The 18,770-nt window shown below is 52.0% G+C and overlaps 1 protein-coding gene and 2 long non-coding RNA genes across 3 annotated transcripts in view; 2 read left to right on the top strand and 1 right to left on the bottom strand.

The window, feature by feature from the left end:
* The window catches only part of LOC146424317 (uncharacterized), a 426,563-nt gene extending 408,944 nt beyond the window's left edge, over positions 1-17,619 (bottom strand). Inside the window, exons 1-2 of the long non-coding RNA XR_014847044.1 lie at positions 17,517-17,619; positions 16,763-16,811 (exon numbers count right to left, since the gene is read on the bottom strand). This is a non-coding gene — a long non-coding RNA (uncharacterized LOC146424317). The remainder of the gene's footprint in view (positions 1-16,762; positions 16,812-17,516) is intronic.
* LOC146424319 (uncharacterized) lies at positions 2,557-8,610 on the top strand. Its single transcript, XM_085043403.1, has 7 exons — positions 2,557-3,075; positions 3,800-3,990; positions 4,973-5,093; positions 5,760-6,071; positions 6,329-6,510; positions 7,467-7,587; positions 8,233-8,610. The coding sequence occupies exons 1-7, from the start codon at positions 2,577-2,579 to the stop codon at positions 8,256-8,258; spliced, it is 1,452 nt and encodes a 483-aa protein (XP_084899529.1). The 5' UTR covers positions 2,557-2,576; the 3' UTR covers positions 8,259-8,610.
* Positions 8,624-9,744, top strand: LOC146424318 (uncharacterized). Its single transcript, XR_014847035.1, has 3 exons — positions 8,624-8,802; positions 9,057-9,173; positions 9,578-9,744. It is a non-coding gene; the product is annotated as an uncharacterized LOC146424318 (long non-coding RNA).
* Positions 17,620-18,770: the final 1,151 nt, after the last annotated feature.

Genomic DNA, 18,770 nt, shown 5'->3' with positions numbered 1-18,770 from the left:
CCGGGCTAATCCCGTTCCCTGTGTGAAACGTGCTGAAGAGGGACTTGTTCGTTTCCAGCTCTCCGGGGCATTAATTTGCGCCACTAAGCACTGAAGGAAAAGGCCTCACTCAACAACAGGCCCTGAGCCCAACTGACTTCTAGATGAAGCAAATGTTCTATGTATCCGCTCATTAATCAAGTATTCCTAGCAAGGGGATCTAATGTAACCATTCATTGGTGAAACACGTATTTACCTCTCCATATTCAGAATGCAGACAAGGCCACATCTGGCCACGTTTGGGGGGTGTAGGATCCAAGACAACTCCCCTGGTTCCTCCTTGAGCCCTGGCCAGGCTTTGGGAGAAAACCAAGAGGAGAATGAAATCAGATGTTCCCACAGGAGAAGTCCTGTCAGCTTGGTCGTTCTGCACTGTAAAAGCTGGGCTGCTCTTCCTGGGCACTCGGAAGCCTCGTGGCCTGCAAAGGTGGCTAAAGCACAGGATTTCCCACTTACGGGCCGTGCTTCGCCAGGGCTTTGCTGGGACAGCTTCCCCCAGCTGATGTGCGGGTCTGGATGAAGGGGAAAGTCATTATAAGAGTATCTGGTGATGCATCCTTCTTCATCACTAGAGGCAATCTTCTGTAGTAAAGAGCAGGTGCATTGCTTAGCTTATCCTCTAGTAATTCTTTGCTAATGATTAGGTACTGTAGTGCCAAGCTTATGCTTCTCTGATCTTTTCTGCAGTTTTGGATTATACAAATTACACTATTCCTTCAGCTGCTGTCTGTGTTTGTGCCTCTGACCCTGCCCACCGGCAAAACAAGCAAACATCCAGTTCAGCACAAGACTTGAGAGCGCAAAATTCGAAGGAGGAGAAAATCGCTCCCCTGCACAAAAACAAGCAGCCCTTCTCACGCCTCCCTCCTGGGCTTCCCTGCAGCGTGACCCACGCAGGGGCTGCTCTTCCTGCCTGAAACCTTCCCCGCTGCCTCTCTGCCAGCACGTCTCTTGGAGAACGCTGCCGATGGCCACCTCCTCGAGCCAAATTTCCACTTGCCAACTTCCTTTTCTGAGCGCAGGTGAAAAAGGTATCCACTCCCAGCTCCGGGCTCCTCTGGAAACCAACTGCTCTCAGCAGTACCAATCCTGAAATATCAACCTCCTTCCTTAACCTGGACACTGGGAGCTCACAGGAAGACGCCTTTTGTCCAACGATACCCACAGAAGAGCTCAAGGACGGAGCAGTTTGAAACGCAACTCCTTCCGCGTTTAAACCTCCATTTCTCAAATGAGCACACACAAAGTTATCCCAAGGGGAAAGCAGGGAGGAAGCGGAAGCTCCTCTCCCACAACAGCAAACTCTGGGCTTCCTTCTGTTCCAGCTGGAGAGTGGAGGCCAAGGGCTACTCCTCTGTTTGGGAAGGAATTTCAGGAAATGGCCTGATTTGGGAGGGCAGCAGAGGGAAGTTCCCCAAAGACATGGAAAAGATTCTCTGGAAACGAAACATTATGGTGATATTTCTGGAGGGAAAAAAAAAAATTGAAGCGCTCAAAAAAGTTCCCAGATGGGAATTTCTGCCCCAACATGACAACATCTAAGTCTCTGCGGCATGTCAGCGAGCTCACAAATGTGCCCACCATACACAATGATGGATACACATGATTTGTATCTACCCAGAGCACAAGCAGCTCCCAAACAAGACTTCAAGACCAAAGGACAAACCTTGCCCCTTCACCTCTCCAAACCAGCTCTAGGGAGTCTCTCCCCGCTGCAAGTCTGCATTGAAAAGACTGCGCTGCAGGAGGGATTTTGCATTGTAAGACTCCCCAGATGGGGGAAAAAAGAAAAGAATACATGATTCCTGAGGAAAGAAAAAGGTAACGCCTCTTGAGGACACTCCGGCGTGAGTTCACTCCAACCGGAGGCCATTAATTCCTTGGGGAAAGCGACATCCATCCACAGGGCAGGATTTTAGCTGTGATGCCAATGCTGACAAAATCACCGCTCCTTCCTGTCGCTGCTGTTGCTGACTCCAAAGAATGAGAAATCTGCCAAATCTGCCAGAGGCAGGCAGAGACGGAGAGAAGGAACCAGCCAGCTGGCTGGACGAGAGGCAAAAGAAATTCTTCAAGCCTCTCCTTTTCATCATTTCCCCGTGTCCCGTTTCACCTGTCTGCTTTGAAGTGGAGAACTCTGTTAGCAACGCCAGCCAAAACAGCGAAGATACTCAGTCTAACATCTTTTTCCTCCCTTCAGCCGTGCAGGACAGTGAGTGATGTGGCTTTCACTCGACACACAGCAACAGTTTCCCACGGGATTCCTCGGTTTGGAGCCCTTTCTGAAACCTGCTGCACTTGCCTTGGTGGGTTGCGCTGCAAAGCCGAGCAAGAAGGAAGAGTTCCCCTGCAGCAAGGAAGGGTTTGCACCTTGGCCCGCCCCGCCGCGCCCGGCCAGCGCCCCGGGAGCTCCACGGCCGCGCTGTGCCCGCGCTGTGCTTCTCTCTGGCTCGTGTCGCTTGTCCCCGCCAAGTCCTGCCCGCGCCGGGGCCGTTGCGCTGAGGCGTTGCTGCCACAGTCTGCGAGCGGCGATCGACATGGACGAGTCCCCTCTGCCGCCCGGGCTCAGCCCCCGCACCTTCCCCGCCAAGCTGTGGCACCTGGTGAACAGCCCCCGCGTCCGCTCCGTGCGCTGGGACAGCCTGGCCCGGGGGCTGCTCATCGACCGCTCGCTCTTCGAGCGGGAGCTGCTCAGCCCGGCCGGCGCCCAGGGGCCTGCCCCGCACACCTTCCGAGCCACGCGCTTCGCCAGCTTCGTGCGACAGCTGTATCGCTACGGCTTTCGCAAGGTGCCGGGCTGGCTCGGCGCGGCCGTGCCGGGCGATGCCGGCGCCTGGCTCCACTACAGCAACCCCAGGTTTCGCCGGGACCGCCCCCAGCTCCTGTTGCGCGTCAAGCGGCGCAGCGCCGTCAAGAAGCGGCGGCGACAAGCGGCTGCCGGGCCGGGCGGCTTCAGGCGCCCTCCGTGCAGCTTCCACCTGCTGCACAGGGAGCGGCCGCTGCCGGCCGGCCCCGCCGGGCATCTCCCCAGCGCCGGTGAGAGCACGGGGCTGGGAGCTGCGGGCTTTGGCCGAGGGTGGCACGGGCTTTGGCCGTGGGCGCTGCCCGTGCTGGGGCTGCTCAGCGCAGCTGCCCCGGCCGGCCCAGGGGCTGTCTGTCCTTGGGCAAGGCAGCTGTGCCGTGCCGTGCCGTGCCGTGCCGTGCCGTGCCGTGCCGTGCCGTGCCGTGCTCCCCGGGCTGCCGGGGGCTGCGGGACAGTCCCGCCGGGGCTGCGCTCACAGCAGCCTGGCCCGCTCGGCCTGCAGCTGGCCCAGCCCCGCGCCGTGGCTGCCGCTGCTCCTTGCCCGGCCACGGGCACGCTTGGCGAGCTCTCCGTGAGTGCGTGTGAGTGCCGAGGGCTCGGTCGTGCTCAGGCCCTGCTGGAGGGAGCCTCGTGTCCCTTTGGAGCTGAGGGGAAAACCCCTGGCAGTTGGGGTTCTGGCAGTTGGGGTTCTGGCAGCTGCCTCCTGCCAAGGAATTGCAGCGGGACAGTTTCCCCAGACGGTTGGAAGAATAGGGGAGAGCTAAATAGACACGGAACTGGTTGTTGCAAAGCCCCAGACCACGTTTGTTTGTTTTTCTTTTTTACCCCGCTTGGGAGGATCTGAGCTTTTCTCTTTCCTGATGGAAGTACAGTTGCTGCCAAAGGAAACATAGCTGAGGAGCAATACTTACCCAGTCTTCCCTTTGCTTCCTTTTTTCTTTCTTTCCTGCTCCACAGCACCATTGTCCCAGGACCTCAGTGCTGCCTCGCCTGAGAGTTCAGAGCTGCCTCCAGGCCCTTCCACGAGCAGCCCAGCATCGACAGCCTCCAGATGCACATGGCACGCCCAGGGAGAAGAGCAACTGCCGGTAAGGAATCCCGATGTCAGTCGGAGGGAGATCAGGAGATCCATGTCTGAAAGGGATCGGGTAACTCCATTGGATGGCAATGAAATGGGCTGGAGTGATAGCTTTGAATGCTGTTGCATGGCTGAGAAGGAAAGGCTTTTTGACTTGAATTTATTTATCATTTGGTTATTTAATTTATTGCTGGTAAAGCAAGATTTCTAAAGGCAGAGGGAATGATAAGGTCTCCCCCCTTAGTGAGGATGAGGGGTGTGAGCCTATGCTGGCCACGTTTGGGTGCTCCTTATCCTGGGAAGTATCTGTAGTGCAGGGGCATAATTGGTGGTGATGCTTAGTAGGTTTTAAGAGACTTGTTTGATGTGAAATAAGAGAAGAGTGTTTGGAGAATTGCCACAGGAGGCAAAGTCTCCCCAGGAGGGAGGGGCATGCGAGAGGAGCCTGTGTTACAGCACCAGCTGTGGGCTGTGCCTCCTTTTGGCTGGAAGGCCAAGGCAGAGCCAGGGCTGGGCTGCAGCTGCTGCTGCTGTGTGAGCCCTGCCGTGCGTGTAGGCGCTGCCAGAGCCGTGTGAGGGGATGTGCTGCAGCTGCAGCTTTCTTGTGCTCTCAGCAGCCTCCAGTCAAGGTTCTGTCTGGAAAATCCTCAGCTGGGCAAACTGGCCAGTCTTGCTCTCTGGGTTCGGAGCTCAGGCACCTTCCTCTTGGGCATCTCTGTGCCAAGAGATGTGTGTTCCCATCCAGTGGTGGCAAAGCTGCAGCCTGGATGAGGCTGTTGTGCTCAGGGCAGTGGAGGGAGGAGCACATCCCTGTGCCAAGAGCTGGCAGGACTTGTTCCTTAGTGCCCACATCATGTGTTCAGTGTAGCTCCCATGTCCAACCTTTTGGATGTGTTTAGAGAAGTCAATCTTCTCCACTGTTGAAGGCATTTGGGAAGCCATTTCTTCCTGTGTGGGAAGAAGGGATGAAGTGTGTGAGCCGTGGAGTCGTTGAACCAGGTGTTTTGTGTCATTGGCAAGAAGGGTTATGTTCTTTATGTTCTTCTTTCAAGTGGAACACTGATGTCACCCCAGAGTATTCAGGAGGGGAGCCCGAGAACAAGGCTGCAGCCGAGGGAGCTTGGCCTGGCACCGTGAGCCGCGGGAACAGTTCCCTGGAGCCCGAGGAGCTTGGTAAGGAGAGAGCCCAGCTTGGTTTTGAGAGGTCTGAGATGGCTGCTGTGAGCCTGCCTCTGGCAGGAAGGGAGATCAGAAGAGTTGAGTCCTTGTCTGCAGGCTTGGTGCTTCCTGGTGCCTTGAGCTCAAGCAGGGCACTGGCACAGCCTCCCCGCTGGAGCCCTGCCCTGCACGCTTCTCTGGCGGCACTGACCCTGAGTCCTGGGCTGTGGAAGGAGAGCAGTGAATAAAGCTGACCTTCTGGCACTTGTGTCACCAAGCTGGCTGTCCCGGTTTGGTTCAATATTCAGCTGACAGCACCTTTCAGCTTCAACCATTTCAGTGGGGACTGAGTGCTCTCTGTCAGCACAGAGAAAGAACAAGGCTGGGGTTTTTTCTGCAAGCTGGGACAGTCTATGTTTCAACTCTTCTTGGTGCCCTTTGCACTGCGAGTGCTGAGACTTTTTTTTGGGATACTTCAATACTTTACACAGATTTGAAAATATGGAGAGATCCCGCTTGTTTAAAGAGCAGGCTTCATATGCCCAAGTGAGAATCTGCCTTTCAGGCCATCTTTTAAAAGCCCTGATGGATGTGCAATTGCTGCCAAAGGGAAATACACAAAGGCCAACATTGATTCAGTCTTCTCTTTGCTTCCTTTCTTCTTCTTCTCCTGCTGCACAGCTCCCTCGTACCAGAACCTCAGGGCTTTCTCAGCTGAGGATTCAGAGCTGCTTCCAGGCCCATCCAGGACAGGTCCAGGTGCTCATGAGCTTGAGGTTTCCCCGGCACCTCCCTGGAGAGTGTTTGTCACTCCGGGACTTCCTGAGCTGTCATCAGAGGAACCAGGCACACGCATATTTCAACACCAGCCTGAGGTCTTCTTCATTCCATGGTGTCCTGAAGACCTTCAAAGCACTTCCATGGCCGTTCCTGAGTACAGCAGCTTCACGTTTTCAGGGCAGCACTTCCCATGGGCAGCCTACAACCCATCAGGTAGGAAAAGAGTTCTACCCTTGCTCTTCAGAAAGGTCATGAGAAGTGACCGGTTGAAGTATTTTTCCCCAATGCTCTGTCATTCTCAGGCAGAAATTGTTAGGTGCACTAATTAGCAAGGAGGACCTTGAAAGGCAAAAGATTCTCTGTCTGGTTTCCCTGTGTGAGTCCTGTGGTGATTGATCCAAGGCAGCAATGGAGCTCTGTGTCCCAAAGCCCCGTGCTGGAGCCTGACCAAAGTGTTTGGATTCTTGCAGCCACAGCGGGCACTTCAGCCCCCGATGCTCTGCCTGGCAGTGCTGGTTGTGCAGCATGGACGGCCTCCAGCTGGCCATGGAATGTGCCTGGGGAAGAGGAATTGCCACCATGGGACCTTGTTCTTGAGAGAGTGGAGGAGACGCTTTCACCATCCCTGCCTGAAAGGTCTCCCTTGGCTCAGGTAACTCCATGGGATAGCAGTGCAAGGGGCTGGAGTGAGAGTTTATGAATGTTGCTCCATGGCTGAGAAACAAAGGCTTGACTTGAGCTGTGAATGGACAGGGAGAGATTTGCTTGGTAAAGCAAGATTTCCAAAAGAGGAGGGAATTAAAAAGTCTCCTCCCTTGGTGAGGATGAGAGGTGTGAGCCTGTGTTGGCCAAATTTGGGTGCTCCTTTTCCTGGGAAGGATCCCTAGCGCAGGGGCATCTGTGGTGATGAAGTGGAAGCTTTGGCAGCTTTTGGACTGGGTTTGGGAAGTCAATCTTCTCCACTGTTGAAGGCCTTTAGGGCGCAGACTTTCCTGTTAGGATCAAGGGATTAAGTGTGTGAGCCCCGGAGCCTTTAGGGGGCAGATGTGTTGGTTTTGAGGCTCCATGAGTTGTGTGATTGGAGAGAAGGACAATGCTGGTCCTGGACATGACATGGTGAAGGACTCCTTGAAGCCCAGGGGCTCCTTCTGTGTTGAAGAGCAATTTGGTCAGGGACTAGAAGGCCTTTTGTTTGACAGATTCCCTCTTTGCATTAGGAATCCCCTTCTTCTTGCCTCTTGGCTCTCGCCAGACTTGCCAGGAGTTTTCAGTTGCTGTATTGGCACAGGCCTTTTTGCATATTATCATACAACTGTGCCAAAGAACTGCTCTGTTTCATTTAATATGCAGACCCATTGCCGGTTATTTCTTTATTACAGAGGCAGGGCAGAGTCCAGGTGGGGAGTGGGAGTTTTTGGAACTTCCCAATATCTTCTTGCCAAGTGTGATGACCCTCTTTCTTCTGCAAACTCACACATAGCAGTTTTCAAAAGCTTTTTCTTCCTCAAGAGAAAGAAATGTGGCAGGCTTTGAACTATTTTGTCCCTGAAATGATTCCAGAAAAGTATTGAGAGTTTTGGGTTTCTTTCTTTCTGGTTTTCTTTCAAGTGGAACATTGGTGTCACCCCAGAGTATTCAGGAGGGGAGCCCGAGAACAAGGCTGCAGCCGAGGGAGCTTGGCCTGGCACCGTGAGCCGCGAGAACAGTTCCCTGGAGCCCGAGGAGCTTGGTAAGGAGAGAGCCCAGCTTGGTTTTGAGAGGCCTGAGATGGCTGCTGTGAGCCTGCCTCTGGCAGGAAGGGAGATCAGAAGAGTTGAGTCCTTGTCTGCAGGCTTGGTGCTTCCTGGTGCCTTGAGCTCAAGCAGGGCACTGGCACAGCCTCCCCGCTGGAGCCCTGCCCTGCACGCTTCTCTGGCGGCACTGACCCTGAGTCCTGGGCTGTGGAAGGAGAGCAGTGAATAAAGCTGACCTTCTGGCACTTGTGTCACCAAGCTGGCTGTCCCAGTTTGGTTCGTTACTCAGCTGACAGCACCTTTCAGCTTCAACCATTTCAGTGAGGACTGAGGGCTCTCTGTCACATCACAAAAAACAACAAGGCTGGGGGTTTTTTGCGAGCTGGGATTGTCTGTGTTTCAAGCTCTCTTTGGTGCCCTTTGCACTGCGAGTGCTGAGACTCTATCTGGATACATCAACATTTTACACAGATTTTTATACTTGCAAGGATCCCAGTGTTTTAAAGAGCAGGCTTCAAATTCCCAAGTGAGAGTCTGCCTTTTTAGGCCATATTTAACAGTCCCTGATGGAAGGACAAATGCTGCCAAAGGGAAACGTGCACAAGGGCCAATATTGACTCAGTGTTCCCTTTGCTTCCCAGATACTCATCTGATGGACCTTTCCTAGAGGGCTGCCCTGCATGGGAAGAAGAGACAGAGGGAAAGCCTGTGAACATCAGCCAGGTCCAGTCCCTCTGTCCATAGTTACATTTATAGATACATAAATAGTTATAAACTAGTTTAAAATAGTATAAAATAGTATAAGAAAGTGTAAAATAGTATAAAAATAGTATAAATTAGTTACATGTTTATATCTGTGTAATTATATAGATTGATTGATTTAGTTATATGTATTTTTTATAGATCTTTATAGTTACATTTATATATGTAGTTTTAAATGTATACAGTTATATTTTTACATATCTAGGTATAGTTAAATATGTATATAGTTACATTTGAATAAGCATATAGGTAAATTGATAAATTTTTAACCTCTTTTCCTTCTTTGTTTCCTCTCTCACCCCTTGCTTTTCCCCCTGTGCCCCCTCTGTCCCCTCTTCCCGTGCTGGGTCCGAGCTGGCAGCCGGGCCGGGCGGAGCAGCAGTTGGAGCCCCAGGTGTCCCTGCAGCGGTGGGAGCAGCTGGTGTCCCCCGAGGAGCTGCTGAAGGACGGTGAGACTGAGGGGCTGAGGGGGCTGAGGAGGGGTGACACTGAAGGAACAGTGACCTTGAGGTGCTGGTGGGGCTGAAGGGACTGTGGCGCTGAGGGGACTGTGGGGGAGGAAAGGGGAATGGTGGAGCTGTGCGTTCTGGGGGAGCTGAGGGGCTGAGGGGATGGAGGGAGCCAGCAGCGAGCACAGAGGGGTCCAGGACTGCTGCTCTGCCAGGCCATGCAACCAATTCCAGCGTGTACAATTCTGCTGCAGCTGCCCCGAAGGCCTCGAGAAGATCCAGAGAGTGACCAGAGCCATCAGGGAGAAGCTGAAGGCCACCAGCAACAGCAGCAAACGGGGAGCTGCCGCTGCTGCCACCTGAGAGCCTGGGTGAGGCCACAGGGCCGGTGAGGCAGGCTGGGCTGAGGGTGGCGCGGGCTTTGGCCGTGGGCACTGCCCGTGCTGGGGCTGCTCAGCGCAGCTGCCCGGCTGGCCCAGGGGCTGTCTGTCCTTGGGCAAGGCAGCTGTGCCGTGCCGTGCCGTGCCGTGCCGTGCCGTGCCGTGCCGTGCCGTGCCGTGCCGTGCTGTGCTGTGCTGTGCCCCCCGGGCTGCCAGGGGCTGCGGGACAGTCCCGCCGGGGCTGCGCTCACAGCAGCCTGGCCCGCTCGGCCTGCAGCTTTTTCTTTCTCACCCTGCTGGGGAGGCTCTGAGATTTTCTATTCCCTGATACAAGTGCAGGTGGTGCCGAGGGAAATATCCGGATATTGACTCAGTGTGTTCCCTTTGCTTCCCAGATGTCCCATCTGCTGTCCCTGTCCAGGAGGGCTGCACTGCACGGGAGGAAGCGACGGAGGGAGAGCGAATAAATTCCTTTCTTCTTAACCTCAGCTTAGATTTGTATGGTTCTATGTTGCCAGCACGGGTGTAGCAATTTGCAATAAATGTAATTTTTAAACGGAAATTGGTTTTAGTGTATTTGTAGATCGGCAGTGCAGCCAGAGCAGTAAATTGCATTTTTTAGCTGAAATGGGTGTTTTGTGATTTGTGCTGTCTAAAGCAATGAGCAGATGGAAATGTGATGATGCTGGAGGATTTTGGCCATGAAAATTTCCAGCCATGCCCAGCAGCTGCCCCAGTCTCAGCCAGGCTGGGCAGTGAAACCGCAGATTTGGGATGGCAGCAGAGCCACACGCTGGGGAATAACTTGCTGCAAAGGCCTGCGGAGCAAACGGGACTCCACTGAGCGGAGAGCTCCAAGCGGGAGCCCCCCGGGGAGGAGGAATCCCCAGCCCATCCCACCGGGAGTTCTTTAGGACCCAGTGTCCACGAGCGAGCGGCAGCAAAGCTGAGAGCTGTCCTGGTTGGTGATCGATTTTGTGAGAAAGCAAGCACTGACAGTGGCATCAGCCCAGTCTTCACATCCTGCTTCCCATCCTCGCTGTCAGCAGCTGGCCCACAACCTTGCAGCACAGAGTCCTCCTGTGCCAGGCAGGATGGGCCAGGCCAGGAGCTGCTTCTGCACCAGGTGGGCTCCCCCACAGCCTGGGGACACTTGGCCATGGCCAGGGACACGGCAGAAGGGGTCACTTTACCCCTGGCCACCTCTCTCTGCTCTGCAGGGCAGTTCTCAGCAGTGATGAGGCTGTGCTGAGCACAGATGTGGCTCTGACCCCAATGCCCGAAGAGGAGCGAGAGGTGCCTTCTCCTCCTCCAGGAGGAACTGGTGGTCACCAAGCTGCAGTAAGCCTCAGAGCTCAGTCCCCTTTGCCCCATCCCAGGGGCAGTCCCCAGCCAGCCTGGCCTAAGCACCAGGCCCAATTCCCCTTGGTGCTGGATGCACCCATGTGTGCGGCGGGTGGGGAAAGGGGGGACACGCCAGGGCTCTGCCCTGGGGGACGCCAGGGAGGCCACCTGCCCCTCACTGCTTGCCTCTGCTCTCTGCAGCCGCTGCACCACCCTGCACCCACGGCTCTGCCTGGCCCTGGCCAGGGCTCTGCTGGGGCTCTGCCCTGGGCAAGGCTGTGCCTGCTCTCACCTCACAGTCACTGACAGCTCTGCAGAACACGAGACCTTTCAGAGCTCCCTCATGGATCCTTCTGCTTTCTCAGTTGAGCAAGACTATCCTCCAGCCAGAGAGATTGCACTGGCTGGAGGATAGATACAAATCCAAGTGGCAGGAACCTGAATGCTCTGAGTCACAGCTGAACACCTGCACCTGCCCAGGATGTTTGGCTGCCCCACTCCTCTTTCAGTTTGGGCTGCAAATGCCATTGCCCTTTCTGCCTCAGCTAGAAGTACCATGGCTGGGCAAAAACCGGCCAGTGGGCTGTATACCAAAGGCAGTGTGGTCTGGAGAGGATGAAGGCTTAAGAGCCTTCCCCACATTCAAACCCTACCAAAGACAGCCATAAGTGTCACTTTCCACCTTTAAGAAACAACGGACAAATTCCAAAGGAAATCTCACAGATTGAGAAAGACTCTTCCAGATGAGCTGGTGTCTCAGAAACTTTATTGATTTACAATGGTACTCTATATGCCTACTCTAAAATCTTTCTCTACAATCTTCTTCTATAATCCTACTGTATAATCTTCCTCTAAAATCCTTCTCTACAATCCTATTCTAAGCTGGCTATGGAGAAAGCAATCCTAAATAAATCCTTCTCTTCTCCTTCCACTATTTCACCGTGATAATCAGTGGCACCAGGCGGGACGCAGGCTTGGCTGATGTTACAAATGGATGCTGCCCAAAAGAAAACAAAGCAACAATGAACAATGAGGCATGACTTTCCAAGCTCAGTGCTTCAAAGGCAGGTGCAATATTTTTAAATGAAAACAGGATTGAGTCTGACAAGGTCTAAGCAGTGTGGTGTAACACTGGTACAAGCTGCCCCAAGAGATGGTAGGTGCTCCATCCCTGGAAACATTCCAGGTCTGAGAAACGTGATCTACTTGACAATGTCCCTGCTCATTGCAGGGCACTTGGTCCAGATGACCTTTACAGGTCCCTGCCAGGCCAGCCCAGCCTAGGATTCCTCACCCTTTCCATTTGGAAAGCACCAAGAGTGGGAGGTGAGGAGGAGGGGAGCTCATGTGATGCCTTGGAGTTCAATGGAGGAGGAGCCCATCCCTCAGACACTGTTTCACTGTTTCACCTGCTGCCCCTTTATTGGGATAATGGCTGCAAGTTCCCCACACCCTTTTCTTAACGACTGTCCTTGTCACCTATTGTCCTGCCTTCCCTACTCCACACAGTCCTAGCCACGCCCCCAGTTTTCCCTATTGGTTCCTGTACCCTAACCCCACGTGGCCCTGGCCACTCCCTCGGGTTTCCCCTATTGGTTCCTGTACTCCTAAGTCCGCCCCTGTACCTCCCCTGTACCCAGAGGTCACTGGGCCTGTGTGTTGTCCCTGCCCCTCGCTGTTTCCCTATAAAACCCCTTACCCTCCGCCATCTTGCTGTCTATGCTCCACGTGTGTTTATGCTCCACATGTTGCTGTGCATGTGAGGCCTTCGCCCTCGAGGCATCTCTGCCTCGGGGAGGTCGTTGGCCTCTGCTGCACCATGCGAATAAACATCTTCCATGGACACAACGCATAGACCCTCCTTGCCTCCTTTATCACCGCCGGTTGTGGAAGCAGACGGACCAGAGCTAGCCTTATGGCTCTCTGGCCAGTGAGAGCGCAGTGTCCAGCCCTGGGACAGAGGGTTTGGAGCACTGAGGCGCTGAACCTGGCTGGGTAGAGAAGCTCTAGGGTAAAGTCTGCTGCACCATCCTCCAAAACCGCAACACCCCTTTGCATTTTACCTGCAGGAGCTCCTTGGCAGACCAGCGCTGCTCCTCATCTCTCTGCAGGCAGTGGCTCAGGAAGTCACTCAGCAAAGGTGAGAGGAGCTCGGGCTGTCGCAGCTCTGGGGTCCCTATTTTGGCTATCAGGCATTGCTTCTTTCACATCTCTAACTGCTCTCCCTGAACCTGTTGTTTATACTCTGTTGTGGCACTTTCTGCCCTGGCAGAGGGGCACAGATGACTTTCATATACCCACAAAAACCCAAACCCCAATGCAGCCACAGCTTTTCCAAAATCCAGCTCATCTCTCCGAGGCAGCTGATTTCATTGGCTGACCTACATAGTGGGAACTACATCAGCAAAAGCACGTTTTGCTTCTCTGAGAATTCATACCAGCTTGACAGACTATTTGGAAGGGGGACTTTGCACTATTTCCAATTATTATTACATGACAAGTGTGTCTGCTTTGTTGCTCCCTTAAAAACAGCTTTGATAATCTAAAACTCATCATGCTTTTCTTCTGTTGTTGAAAAGAATGGTAATTGGGAGAAAAAAAAGAAATCCATCAGTTATTCCTTGGGTAAGGAAACAAACATTTGGAACCTTGTGTTCAACACAGACACATTAACTTGCATGCAGAAATGTATTGGGATGAAAATGCCTCTTTGGGCAGCCAGCAGTCGCCTGCAACTCTGTTTCTCAGCAGTCTCCAAATTTCACCTTCCCTTATGTGGCAAAAGAAAACCTTTTCATGGTCAAATCAGAAAAGGGAGAAATGCCATCCCTATGTTAATCCCATGCTCATTTGGATACTCAAGTCAATGCATTAATGGTGTGCTAATCCCAGAAAGTGCCAGCAACAAACAGGAGGTTTTGGCAGGCTCTCCATATCACCAGGCTCTGGCTTGGTGGCCTGGAGAAAGTGGCTTGGACTAGGAAGGAAATATGGTCACTAAGTGTTTCAGCAACACTGCACAAGAAGCAGAAGATACTATATGGCCTTTACAGCTTCTTGCCCTGGTTTCAGGCAAGTTTCGAAGTTGCACAGGGACTGCAGTTGATCTGAAATATCACTGTTTTGGGAACTTCATTGGGTTTGGATTTCTTTTCTTCTTTTATGGAAAGTTAACACCAGTTCTGAGACTTTTGCTTCACGTTTTTAGGGCCATCTTCACAGACAGACGAGCTGGAACAACCTGAAACCAAAAGCAGGGCATTGCCTGAGAACAGCTGGGAGTGTTGGCCTGTGGTAAAGCTTGAGCCGTCTGGGAATCCCCATCCATCATGTGCAGAAACCTCCAGCTGCTCCCTGAGTCCAACTCAGTCCCTTTGAGCACACAGGCTTCTGGAAGCACTTGAAGATTCCAGCCATTCTCCTTCTCAAGAGAATCTAACCTAAGCTGAGCTCCAGTTTTTTCAGCAAAGCCAAGGATGCTCGCTTCCATGCAACTGACATGGATTGTTCATGGAGTTTAGGTCTTCCTGATATTCCTCGGGTCAAGGAATTACAGTGTAATTTGGCAAGACATCAGGTGAGCATTATCCAGTGTGGCCCACGTGGAACCAATGTCTAACGTGCTGAGAAGCCAGAGAGAGGGAGCTCATTCTGCCTTTGCAAGATGTTAGTTAGAAGCATAAGACACAGACTGGGAACTACTCAAACTTCACCTTGCAGAGTCTATCTAAAATGAGCAGAAATAACAATGTGAAGAGACCCGAGAGTCTCCATAAAAATGTCTGCCACAATAGTAGCAGCTCTGTGCTGGTGGCACTGGAAATGATGGTGACCAAAGAGACTTTGTTATTATCCTCTTCAACCCAAAGGAAAATTTCCAAGCCTATAACGGCAAATGCACTTCCCTCGAGTAAAAGCATTTATGACATTTCAGAGACAGAACTCCAAGAGTATTCAATAAGCACATGAGAAATGCCAAGCATGGCTGAACGCCAAAATGGCAGGTTTCTGAACTACATGCTACTTGCTACTTCTAGGTACTACTTATACATGCTACTTGCTACTAGCTATGTGCTACTTGTTTCTTGTGGTTCCCCCACTGATGCAACCAAAACTATTGCAGCCCTACACCCCACATCCCCGTAACGCTGTGCCTGACCAAGAATATACTGACCCAACTTCAGTGAGCCATCGGGTCTGAGAAGGATGTGACCTCTTTTGACATCTCTGAACATCATGTGGTTTGAGTGAAGGAAACCCAGTCCTTGCAGGCACTGCAAGAGAGAGAAAACATAAACAGGAGGGTGTCACATTACTCATAATAATTTGGAGGGAAGGGGGATCATACTCTCTATTCCAAGGGAGGTTCCTGCCTTCCTTGGCAGACACCTGTCTTTCAAATTAGGACAACAGCAAATACAAATACAGGACACAGAGCGACAATATGACAGCAGGAGATCAGACTGTAAGAACAGAGTAGAGTGAATGCAGGGACACTGGCAGGCAGTTAGTTCACTTGAGATGCTCTTGCTTCTCCATAGCACAGCAGCAACACAGAAACAAAGCTTGGCACATGGAATCACTCCAGTTCTGAGCCCCTGTTTCCCAGACAGTCCTGCCCAAGCCCTTGGGAATACAGGCAGGATCCCCAACCTCCCGATTGATGGCTGCAATCTCAAAATCACGCAGGTAGGTCTTGCGGGTGACATCCATCAGAGTGCCTCCATCCATGTACTCCATAACCAGCCAGAGTTCATTATCCACAAGGTAGCTGAAAGAAGGAAACAAGGGCATGGAGATGAGCATGCATGGCTATGTTGCTTTTTTGGTTGATCCTAGTTCCCTGGTCCATTTGAAATGAGGACAGAATAAAAGGAACAGACATTGCCTCTAGGCTGTGAAGTGTTTGCAATCTGTGCAGTCTCAAGGAAAAGGCACATGTGTGAACAGAGATGTCTTAGATGGCCAGCAAAGGAAAAATACAGCTTAGTAACAGCCCAGGAAAAAACACCTGTCACACTATTCCTTTCTGGAAAAAAGCACCTGGTCTTCCTGGCATGCACAGCAATGGAAAAGAGCAGTAACAATCCAAAGGAAATCCTTTCTAGGTGGGTTCATCAGCACTTAAGACACTTGGAATAAATCAAAACTCAAAACAAATTGGAGACAGTGAATTTAAGGCTATTGACTTAATAAGATAGGGATGATCCAGGTTTTTGAACAATTTTCAAATTCCCTGTGCTAGGGAAGACTTGTGCAGACAAAACGCAGTCTCTTCCCCATCCACTGCAGATGAGTAGAAAAATAATAATTAAGCAATAATTAACAGCTCTATTTCCTGCCACTAACCAAAGCTGGTTTTTAACCTCACTTGCTTGCAATATGTAAATGAACATTCGTGGGATAAAGTTCATTGAGGGATACTGTGTTGATGCTCAGTCCTTGGAGATATATTTTCTTTCTGCACAGCTAAAATAATGTTGAAAATCAGTAACTTGAGAAGTTTGTGGCATGAGACCACAACACACATGGAGTGAATGATTTTGGAAAAACACAGCCGAGCTGTGCCAAAGTGCCTTGTGATTAGACCTTGGAGTAATTAGGAAGTGACATTCCAACAGCCTATTTCTCTGCTCACTTGGGGGCCAGTTACAGGACAGGTGTAACTGTCCACCTGGTAACAATGGTGTCTCAACTATCACCACAAAGCTCTGGCCACACTTCTCTGCTGCTCTGGCTGGGATTCAAAAGAAGTAATCCAAGACTTGGTACTCCACACATCCATCCTGGCCTATAAGAAGGGCTTAGGGCTTTTAGGGATGCCTTGCAGATCTCTCCCTATGTGCAGCTCCCATGTGCAGCACTGCAGGTTGCTAAGGAACTTCCAGTAAGATTCAGATGCATTTGCTGGCAGCCAGAAATGAGAATTCAGGACTCTGAAGCTGTAGCCCCAAAGAGCAGTGAGATGCTCTAAGGCTCCACCTTTGTTTTAGCAACTGAGAGAGAGCAAGCAAGCTCATCCTTCTCTGAAAGGTACTGCTGCCCTCCGTGCCTTCCCTGTGGCAGCTGAGAAGGGCAAAGGCTGTCCCAAGTGTAATTTGCAGGCTGGCACCAGTCTGTGCTTCCTGTGCCTTTGCAGCACAGCTCGACGGGTGACCCAAAGCTCCAGCCACAGCTCACACGAGAGGGGAAAGCCCTCAAGAGCCGCAGAATCTGTGGGGGCTGTTGACATTTACCTCTCCTCCTGTGGCAGTGTCGACTGCTCTACAAACATTTCCAAAAGCCCTAGAAACAAAACAGCAGGAAAGAAAGGAGAAGCCGTTTAGACATTGGAGTGAAAGCCAGCCCAGACAGGAGATCTCTGCTGTAAATACCTAAACCCTGCAGGATGCATGAGGGGTCTGCCAGAAGGCAGATGATGCATTTTCCTCTCAAGGGCCATGGGCACTGGGCACTGGGCCTGTTCCTGTAGCTTTGGGGTTTACAGCCTCAGATCAAAAAGCTCAGAGAGCTTATTCTCTCATCTCAGGTTTCAGTTTTTAAACTGTGAGGTTCTAAAACTGTCCACCAAGTATTTCCTTCAGCAAACTCTTGGAAAGAAATGTTCCAGAGAACTGTTATCTGACAGCTGTCAGGGGCTAGGTTGCTCTTTCAGGCAATCAGGATTCTTCTCCTTTCATTAGTGTGGCCATATGATTCTGAGACACCCAAAAATTCTAAGGAGATTAACACACAGGTGTCCCACACTTGAGAGACTGGAGATTTTCCAGGTCCTGTTCTTTGCTGCTGGCAAGACTTTGGCAGCATTGAGATGTCCTTGACAATGCTTTCTGGCCACATTTATAAATTCTGACTAGCAGTGAGTGGTGGGGCAATCTAACCCCAGTGTCTGAACATGTTTGCAGCCTGCTTGATTTCACACTCAATAGACATTCCACCAGCAAAACACTCAGCCTGTGGTTTTGTGGAAATAGCTGTGGTTAGACTCACCCGATGCCAATATTTTCCAGTTCAATGCATTTTGTCACAGGATTTTCCACATTCACCATTCTCCCTGAGAGAAACAAGAAGCAAGATGCTCACTTTAAAGCAGGAATCCCACATTCCAGGAGGTACAAAAGGCAGCCCCACTGTCTGGGGCTCTCAGCCCTTTGTGGTCAGCTGAGGAACAACAACAAAACCACAAAAACTACAACAAAAAACCACAACAACAACAGCAACAACACCCCAGACAGCCTTGCAGCAGAGATGGCCTAGAAACAAAGCAGCAGCAAAGAGAGAAGAAGCTGTTTAGACGTTGGAGTAAAAGCCAGCAGACTGTGAAAGGACAGAGACTGATTTCCTACAATCCTTTGAAGTGATCTCTGGACAGGAAACAAAGCACCACGAGTTGTTTTCCCAGGAGAGGAGGGCATCTTCTCCACCTTTCAGCAGTTTGCCAAAAGAATGCCTTTCCCTTTGTAAAGCAGAGCGGCTCAGGCTATAACCAATACCGATGGGGCTTTCAGCCTAAGGATCCTCCCCCTTTCTGAGCAGGCTGAGCTCGAAGATGCCCTTGCCTGTGCCCCGTCTGAAGAAGCACACTGCTTGCCTTCACCCTGACAGCGCGGATCAGTCGCTCGCATTGGACTCGCCCTCTCAGCACTGCACACGTCCCCATCTTCCCAGCTGGGCACAGCGGGCATGGGCAGCAAGGAGAGCAGTGCTCCTCAGGCTCTGCTATGACACAGACAGCTGCCCAGAGGAGATGCTGAGCCTCTCGTGAGTCCAGGCCGTGCCATGCAGGAGCCAGGCCAGACGAGGGGCTGCTGCCTCCCGGCAGCTCTGCGCTGCAGCGGCTGGGCGTCAGCGGGACTCTCGGCTAAGGAAGGCTCCAGCCTCTGCAGTCACAGCAGCCGTCAGCAGGGGCAGGCCAGGTGGCACAACAAGGCTGGGAGAGCCCAAGGATGAGCACTGACAAGCACTGGCAAGAAGCCACAGCCAGTCCGAGCCCCGTTACAAGCTGCTCTCTCCCAAATCCACCATGCCAGTCTTTTTAAAAACCCAACCTGCTCCATCAGCCAGGCTTCCCGCTGTCATTCAATTGTCCCGCTTGGTCATTTCCACGAGTTGTCCCACAGTAACCAAGTAAGGCCCACAAGACCCTGCACTGATTTGGACACATTTTCATTTATTCCCACCGCTATGTAGCTTGAACAATACGGGGGGCTTTTCTTTGGTCAGCAATGAAGTGTCAGACTGCAC

Source organism: Lichenostomus cassidix, chromosome Z, assembly GCF_008360975.1.
Source record: "Lichenostomus cassidix isolate B80296 chromosome Z, HeHo_3.0, whole genome shotgun sequence".
In the NCBI taxonomy this organism is placed as follows: domain Eukaryota; kingdom Metazoa; phylum Chordata; class Aves; order Passeriformes; family Meliphagidae; genus Lichenostomus; species Lichenostomus cassidix.
Note: the sequence above shows the minus strand (reverse complement) of the source record. Positions and strands in the feature narration are given on the sequence as shown.

Excerpts from the sequence above, each read along its gene's own strand:
- LOC146424319 (XM_085043403.1), top strand. The coding sequence starts at position 2,577 with ATGGACGAGTCCCCTCTGCCGCCCGGGCTCAGCCCCCGCACCTTCCCC. Across the intron at positions 3,076-3,799 it reads CGGGCATCTCCCCAGCGCCG|CACCATTGTCCCAGGACCTC; the intron begins GTGAGAGCACGG and ends CCTGCTCCACAG. Across the intron at positions 7,588-8,232 it reads CCTGGAGCCCGAGGAGCTTG|ATACTCATCTGATGGACCTT; the intron begins GTAAGGAGAGAG and ends TTTGCTTCCCAG.